The sequence below is a fragment of the Macaca mulatta genome, chromosome 1 (genome assembly GCF_049350105.2).
Source record: "Macaca mulatta isolate MMU2019108-1 chromosome 1, T2T-MMU8v2.0, whole genome shotgun sequence".
NCBI classification, from domain to species: domain Eukaryota; kingdom Metazoa; phylum Chordata; class Mammalia; order Primates; family Cercopithecidae; genus Macaca; species Macaca mulatta.
This window is the reverse complement of record NC_133406.1, coordinates 64,326,022-64,334,218: the sequence shown is the minus strand read 5'-3', so window position 1 is coordinate 64,334,218 and position 8,197 is coordinate 64,326,022. Positions and strand designations below refer to the sequence as shown.

General features: G+C 50.7%; 1 protein-coding gene and 1 long non-coding RNA gene across 4 annotated transcripts in view; one reads left to right on the top strand and one right to left on the bottom strand.

Moving 5' to 3' along the window:
* Positions 1 to 8,197, top strand: part of LOC144341440 (uncharacterized) — a 59,398-nt gene that overhangs the window by 28,891 nt on the left and 22,310 nt on the right. The gene's annotated exons all lie outside the window — the stretch shown is intronic.
* The window catches only part of RASSF5 (Ras association domain family member 5), a 79,065-nt gene continuing 71,333 nt past the window's right edge, over positions 466 to 8,197 (bottom strand). For 2 of the 3 annotated variants that reach the window (XM_001087653.5, XM_015118030.3), the window contains 4 exons: positions 6,398 to 6,508; positions 5,080 to 5,377; positions 4,441 to 4,556; positions 466 to 2,911 (listed from right to left, as the gene is read on the bottom strand). In XM_001087653.5, coding sequence (XP_001087653.2) covers positions 2,759 to 2,911; positions 4,441 to 4,556; positions 5,080 to 5,377; positions 6,398 to 6,508 — 678 coding nt within the window. In that variant the 3' untranslated portion in view covers positions 466 to 2,758. The remainder of the gene's footprint in view (positions 2,912 to 4,440; positions 4,557 to 5,079; positions 5,378 to 6,397; positions 6,509 to 8,197) is intronic. The other variant, XM_078004774.1, reaches the window with a different exon arrangement.

Below are 8,197 nucleotides of genomic sequence, written 5' to 3'. Positions count from 1 at the left end.
AACTCAAGTGAAAGGACTGTTTTGGTCATTTCATCTAGCCCCCTTCCTCCAGGTGAAGTGATCTTAAACTTTTAAAGATCTATTCATTTCGACCTTATCTTAAAATAATTCTAGATGTAGAAGAATGGTGGCTCAGCTCAGTAGCCTGTCCTGGTGTCAAATCACCCTTAGCTCCAGAAGGCCCTCCTCTTTCCCAAACATCAGCATCTCCACCTGCAATCAGGCTCCTTGACTCTCCTGCTCCCTGGAGATGGAACAGCTGGTCACCCAGGCAGCGCCCTCTCGCCTACGCATTTGGACAATTTTCTCCAAATTATTTGAACAATAGCCTTCATTCCTCTGCTCACTGGCAAAAGAAAATCTGACTCCACCAGGAAGCATGTGATCATGTCCGTTCTCACCCTCTCTCCCCTACTCCCAATGTAAGATGGTGAAGTTCAAGGGAGACATTTCTAACATGAGTCATTTTTGCAACAGGCTTTTATTACTTTTTTTAGAACCCATATAAGAAAGACATTTAAAAAGAAAATATCCTGGAAACAAACACTTACACGCTGAGCAACACAACCAGAGAAGGCACTACCAGCAGTTACTCCCACCTCTGGGAGGGAAGGGGTACTCGATACTATACTTTTTTCAGAGGTTTAAACCTCAGCATAGGCTGGGTCTAACTGTGCTTTAGTAAAGTCTGAATTGTCCAATAATTTTCTCATTTCATAAACACCCTTATCTCTTTATATATAGCTATATGCCTTTATGTGTATATATACGTGACTTTTTTTTTTTCCTTCTCAAAAATAAAATAGCCATCCCCATAGAGGGAGGTTCTCAGCAGCATTCACAGCGGTTGCAGCAGGAGCCATGCCTTCTATTAATGTTAGAGACATGCAGGACGAAGGAAAATGACTCTCTACCTGCTCCTTTTAATATACAGCAGGGAGAGAGTTTTTAAAGGGAGGGAAGTGATAAGGCTGAGCATGAGATGGCTAACCAGGGTTTTTGTGGTTTACAAAAATCTTAGAGTTGCGAGCTCGTGTTGCCTTTGCAGCTCTGGAGACTATGCACAGTTTATACGACGAGGGGTCAGCATTCCTTCTGGGATCAGGGGCAGTATGGACTCAGCCTGGGTCAGGGAGGGAACTTCTGAAGCTACACGAACAAGCTTGGGCTTGAACCAACCCAAGAGGGACTTGGGAAGGCAGAGGATAGCAAAGAAATGGTTTCTCAGAGGCTGGATTGGAAAACCAGCCCTGCTTTGAAAATTACAAGTCCTTCTCCCTCTGCGTTGGAGTGTCTCTGCAGTCCTGGCTACTTGTTGGAATTGTTTGACTAATTTATTTTAGGATTCAGCCTAAACAAGAAGCCAGTGCAAATGTAGAGTCAGGAATCTGATCCTCCCTGTCAATGTGGTCTGGTATCACTGATTGGAGTCAAAACTCAGGCACCCAGATGGGAGGGACGTCTGTGACCCTCAACCCATACTGAATGCGGCTCTCCTGGCCTTGTCTCCCACACCACCACCATTGTCCACTTCCTGGCAGAAGGAGCCAGCAGCAGAGCTGCAGGCAAACTTGCCCTGCTTCTATTTCTCTCTGAAAACAAAAAGGCACTGAGGTCAACGAGGAGGCCAGGCCCACTGGCTCTCTGAGCACAGTGCTGGGGCTGGCCCATGGTTCAAAACAGAAAGGACTCCAAGTTGGCCGAATTGGAGGCTCCCCTCTCTGTAATCAAGGCAACTCCTTGGGCAGCACCTGGAGATCCCAGAGTCCCAGTGGGAGGAGGGAGGCAGTGCTGGAGGCCGATGGGGAACCCAAGCAGCCCAGGCCCTCCTCTGCTCTCTAGCTGGGGAAGGCTGAAGACAGCTTAGACACGTTTCTCTGCATCTCTTTTTGGCTTTCTGTTACTGTCTGATTTCCATACTTAGCAGGAGACTTTTTAAATGGTCAATGGCTGGCTTCCCTTTGGGGAAACACATGAGGATGATGACAACATTAAATTCAAATTTGTAACTTAAAAACAAACAGTTTGTTGACAAAGATGTGACTAAGTACCACACATACGCAGATATATGCCTTTGGGTTTCCATGTGCAATGTGGGCCAGGGCCAGAGCCAGGGCCAGGGCAGGCTGCAGCTTCTCTGGAGATCTCTGAGGCAGCCTCAGCTTTGGTGCTCCTTACCCCGAGCATCTGGGGCCAGTAGCTTTATAAACTTCCCTTAAGTGTGAACAACAGGCACCTTGGGGCCATGGGAACAGTCCTTTTATAAGCATTATCCTGCTTTCAGGGGCTTAGCTCAGACCTGCAAAAGGAATGTGCTACAACTTTTCACTCATAAATAAAGGTACTGTAGGTGGCAAATAAGAGAACTCAAAGAAGAATCAAAGCCAGAGAAAGAACACACAGCTCTAAAACCTTTCTTCCTTCCTTTGCCGGCTGGTGTGAGGTTCCAGTCTGGTGACAAGAGAGGCAACTATTTGGTTGGTGAAAGGCTTGCAGATCGAGAGAGGACATCGGCTGTTTGTTTCACATGAGTTCTGATCCTTGGCAGAGTCTGTGGTGGGGCACAGCCTGGGGGCGGGCACAGCTGAACCCCCGTGCAAACACTTGTCCATGAAAGAGACTTTTGCCACAGCTGGAACTGCTGGGCAGGCACAAATGCACCTGCCAGAGGTGTCCTGAGAAAAAGTGTCTGTTGCAAAATAATAATTAATAATACAAATAAATCTGAGTGCACCAGGAGGAGAGGAAGCAGGACCGGTTACCCAGGTTTGCCCTGGGATTCTCTTAAGGCCTCCTCCAGTTTCTGCCTAAACTTGTCATACTTCTTTTGCACTTGTTGGATTTTGTCCTGCTCCTCTTTTTCCAGGATTGTTAGGAAGTTCTGAAGTTCAGGGATGGAGAAGGCATCCCACTGTGAGGCGAGAGGGAGATTTGTGGGAAGAAACAAGAGGAGACAGGTTAGAAGTTGACACGACCCAAGGGGCCCTGCTGCCTTCTCCTTTCCCGTTCACATCTGTGATTCACACACAGTTCGCTACTGAACACACTGAATCAGGGAAGCTTGGGCTTTGCATGCCTGTCATAGCAGCAGCAAAATTCCAAATGCTGGCATCTCATGACCAAGAGTTGCCAGTCTGTGAACCATGTTTTTATTCTGAAACTCAATAATCTTAAGTTTCTGTGTAGCAGCTGAGATCTTGACAGTGATGCTGGAACCACCCAGGCTTCCAACATGCAGACCCTCAGAAAGCAGGTGGAGGAGTGGAACGTGGACTCGGGGTTGGGCCTGACTCCACCTCTCCCCAGTGGTGTGACTTCGAGCAAAGCTTCCCACCCTTCTCAGCCTGTTATCTGCTGGGAAATTGGGGTATCTACCTCCCATGACTGGCAGAGCAGATAATGAGAGCCTGATTGGCTTAGGCCTACCCCTAAAGGACCTGGCCTCTGAGGGCAGAAGGCAAGTTGGACTTCTGTCAGGCTGACCCGAGAGCAGAAGTCCTGTGGAGCCAACAATTGAGACTCCTGCGCTCTTTGAGCACAAGAGAGTGCTAAGGTTTATCTGGTTTGGTCCTCACTGTGGATAAGTGAGAAACCTGGGTCCACACAGGGAAGGTGGTATAATCACAATCACAGAGCTTATTGCAGCAGAACTGGAGCTGGAACCCAGGTCTCCACACTCCAAAGCACCTGAGCTTTACATAGGGCCAGCAGCATTCAGATACAGTCCGTGGAATACTTTTTCCAAACATATTCTGCACAGATGCCAATAAAGAAAGCAGATGGGAGCAGAGCGGCCCTTGCTGAAATGGGGAGAAGGGACAGAGTCCTGGCTGCCGTAATCCCTAAATCTCCACAGTGACTCCCAAGACTGCTCCTTAAAACTCTAGGCCTCCACTGAACACAGTGTGACAAACACTGAGACTTTCCCCTGTTGGTCATTCTCAGGCCATGGGTGGCACCGGCCTTCTTTTACCCCAGTTTAAGCCACAAGACTGCACACTGGTTAGCTCCCCTTGGGGATGGAGGTCAGTATTCAAGAAAAGGGAGGACAAATGGCTCAAAAACGTCTATACCCAGTGGAGCCCAGAGATGGAGCTCCGTAGGCCTCAGGCCATTTTGAAGCAAAAACAGCCTGTGCCTGAGCACAGGGAGTTTCTTGGTCTCCCTCCTCCCTGAGTTTTCAGAAATAAAGCACGTGAAATCCTTTCTTTCCACAGGCCTTGCCACACACAGGCCCTAACATGCTACCCCAGGGTGCTCAGAGTCCTGGCTGAAACACTGACCCCCAGGGCCATCACCTACCCCTGCTCAATCTCTCAGCAGTCATCTTCCTGCCCCTGCTGCGTGACTCCCACCTATGTGGGGTAGTTAGGACAATGCCCACCTGCACCCACCCAGGGTGCCCTAAGGGCTGGGTTTGCACAAGGGGTCCAGACCTACCTCCACCTCTCCAGTTTCATTCTCCTTTAGCACAAAGCTGAGGACTTCCGTGTCAGGCCCAGCAAGCAGGCGCAGGTAGAGGGGGCGGTCGGCAATGGAGAGTTTCTGGAAGAGCACTGCAAACCAAGAGAGGGGGCTGGGAGCTCATCCCAGAAAAGAAGGGCGGGGCCCAGGCTTTGGGGAAAGGATTGGAAACGTAGAGGTGGGTTACATACAAACGGAAGTAGACACAGGGGGGCCTTTTAATGAAATGAACATGACAGTCATGAACAGGGCAATAACCTTTTATGTTGGGTGTCTGCTCAGAGTTTAAAGCATGATTCCATTCACATCATCTCCTGAAAGATTAGGAACAGTGGGGCAGATCCCTCCCATTGCACAGATCAGGAAATGGGAGCCTAGGGTGCGGTTTTCCTGAAGTCACATGCAGAGTCAGGGACACAGTGACCTGCCCTGTCAAGCTCGCTGCTCTTTCCTCCCTGCCCGGATTCCACAGATCTGAACACCACATGGGCAGCTGGACCCCTGGTGCTCAGGAGAAGCCCACAGCTCCCACCCAAGGCCGGCAGGAGTTTTAGTGGGTGGGCTTGGACACAGGTAGGAAGGGAATGGTCTGGTTGGGTGCACTCTTTCTCCTACCTTGTCCGTCCTTGTGTATCCGCTTAAAAAGTGCAAACTTCTGGGGATTGTCCACAACCATGAACTTCTTGAGCAGCCCCTGGATGACCTCACTGACGGTGGTGGTGCTGCTGATGTGCAGCTGCTTGATGGCATCTAGGGGCAGGTAGAAGGATGTCCGCTTGTCCGTGGTGGCTGCCAGGTTCACCTCCTTGATGGCATCATAGATGGACTGGGGCCGGATCCCAGCAGGCACCGTCACAGGCCGCCGGAGTTTCAGATGCACTTTGATGAAACCCGTGTAGGTGCCGTCTTCACTCTGCCAGTGGGGGCATGTCATAAGGGGTCAGGGCCGTCCATCTTGCATGATCATATCTGCCACTCGGGACCATTGCCCCAGCACCACCCGCCTGTCTCCTTGAGTTCTTTCCTGCCTCTGCTGACCTGGGAGAGCTGGAGGAAGGAGCAGAGATCCCTTTCCCCATAGTGGGCTGGGAGAAGACCCTCAGGATCCAGCTACCATAGAGGACCTGTGGGACTGCAGTGGCTTTCCCTCCCAGGAGGCTCAGGCCAGCTCCCCCAAACCTCCTGCAGCCAGTTGCCTTTGGTGGGTCCCCATTGTAAGAGGCGGGTGTGGGGTAGCCACTCTAGTTTGTACCCCTGAACCAGGCAGGAAGCAGGAAGGCTCTATAATGAGGGCCTTGGGGAACGAGCACACTAGATTTCCTCCTGCATCTCTTTACTAAGAAACAGCCTTTAAGACTTAATCCCAGGTCCATTTGTGACTGGATTTTCTGGTGCTCCATCTGGCTGAACCCCGAAGAGCCAGTTGATGACAGCCACCAGCAGGGGGCAGTGTTTTTCTACCTTCTCCCCTCCCTATTGAAGACAGCCTTTCCCAACCGGGTGCTAAGTTGGGTGCCCTCCTCTGTCTGACAAAGTATGTCCCTCTCTCACAGTCAAAGGGGGAGGAAGGGGAGCAGCTAAGTCCCATTGTCCTGGATCCCTGGGGGCCAAGCAATACCGGGCCCTTGGTCATTTGTATCATTTAATCACTTAGTTTACACTGAAGCTCAGAGAAGTTAAAAGAGCTTCCCAAAGTCACAAGCAAAAAATGAAAGGGTCAGATCTATTTCCCTAAAGCACATGGAGGCCACTGAGGGCTCTGGCTATCAGCCTTCCAGACCCCTGAGGCCTCTGGAGGCCGGAGGAAAGGAAGGGACCTGCCAGGGAGTAGCCACAGAATTTAGTAGCCACAGAATTTAGAGCAAGGTCTGAGGTGCCAAACCCAAAGCGGGTGGTGGAGCAGGGACCAGGTTGAGGGCAGGCGGGCACTTACCAGCTTCATGCCCAGGCAGTTCTTCTCTCGCGTGTTGTAGCTGTCAATCTTCTGCTTGATCTCCTGCAGTGTGGGTGGGCGCTGTGTCTCCTCCACAGGTTTGCAGACATTCTGGGAGAGACACAGAAGTGGAAGTGGATGAGTAGTGGTTCTCAGCGTGAGAAAGGGAACAACCACGCCCTCCCCAAAGCCTCTCTAACCAAGAAGTGAGCACCAGCCCTGCGGAGTGGAACTAACTGCACGGACTCAGAGTGAGACAATGAGAGGTCAAATCGCAGCTGTGCCAGTGTCTAGCCAGCCCTCCTGGGGAAGTAACTCAGATATCTCTAAGCCTCAGTCTCCTCCTCTGTGAAATGGGAACAATACCTACTGCACAGGCTTGTCTTGAGATAAGTGTGAAAGTGTCTGGCACTCAGGCACTGACTATGAATCTGGTGAACGAGCAGAGCCACATTTGCTTACGGAGGGCTGCTATGGAAAAGATGCTTCTTTGATGCTATGGGAGATGCAAAGAAATACAAGCCATGGTCTGTCTCCTCAAGGAAGTAACAACACAGCTGGAGGGACAGGCATCTACCCGTGGTGCCAGTATATACTGCTGATCGGAAAGACAAGAATTCTCTTAGATCCCAAGGAGCAAGAACATATGGAGACCAGCTCAGGCCCCACATCACTTGCCACAGTGCTTTTCACATAGCAAGAAGTAAATATTTGTCAAATGAATGAGTGAACCGGCAGGGATGAAGGGCTGTAGCTGTCTACCATAACAGAGGAGATAAACCGCTACTGGGCACAGGGACACCTAGAATTTACTTAGCGAGGCCTCCTCTGTGCCAAGTACTTGGCATACATTCTCTCATTTGATTCTCACAAACCAGAAATCTGCAGGATAGTTTATTATCCCATCTTACAGGTGAGACTATTGAGACTAAGAGAAGTTTAGCAACTTGCCTCACACCCTACAGTCAGTATGTACAGAACAAAACAGAAATTCCAAGTCTGTCCCGTTGTGTTCCTCCTGCGAGACCATGTGTTCGTTCTTCTCATATGTTCCCAGATGCCCTCCTCCGCCCACTCCCTGGGAAGGATAAGTGAAGAATGAAATTGAGGAGATTGAGGTCAATGGCCCTCACCTTGTAAAGAGAATACAGGGGTGAATTCTGGTGTTGAAGCCACTGTCTCTCAGTCAGTTCTCTGGATCTCTCTCAAGTTCACTGTTACCCACCTCCCAATTTTATCTTCACACTGTCCCTGAATGGCTGGGAGTGCAGGAACTGGTTGGTCAGAACCCACCCAGAATTTGCCTGATGTTAGAAGTGTAGCAGACTTGGGGTGGATCAGGATTCTCCTTTGGCAAATGAGGAAACTGAGGCCCAGAGAGGGATGACTCTGACACCATCTGACACTGTCCTGTGGGTGTCTGGGTTTGGCTGGGGAATTTCACAGCTGCCGCGACATCACACCACCACCCCGTGGAACACAACGGGGCACCCGTGACTGAGCTTTGCCCTACCTTCCTCCCTTCAGCAAGCCATGTGGGAGGCACGCCATCCTGAACAACCTGCCATCACTTCCTTCTCCCACTTTCCAATCCCACAGAACCAATACAATGTCAGGCTCTAGCTGCCAAGAGGAGCTGGCATGGCTCCAGCCTCTCACCTCCAACCCCTCAGCACAGCTGACTTCCTTCCTTCCTTCCTTCCTTCCTTCCTTCCTTCCTTCCTTCCTTCCTTCCTTCCTTCCTTCCTTCCTCCCTCCCTCCCTCCCTCCCTCCCTCCCTCCCTCCCTTCCTTCCTTCCT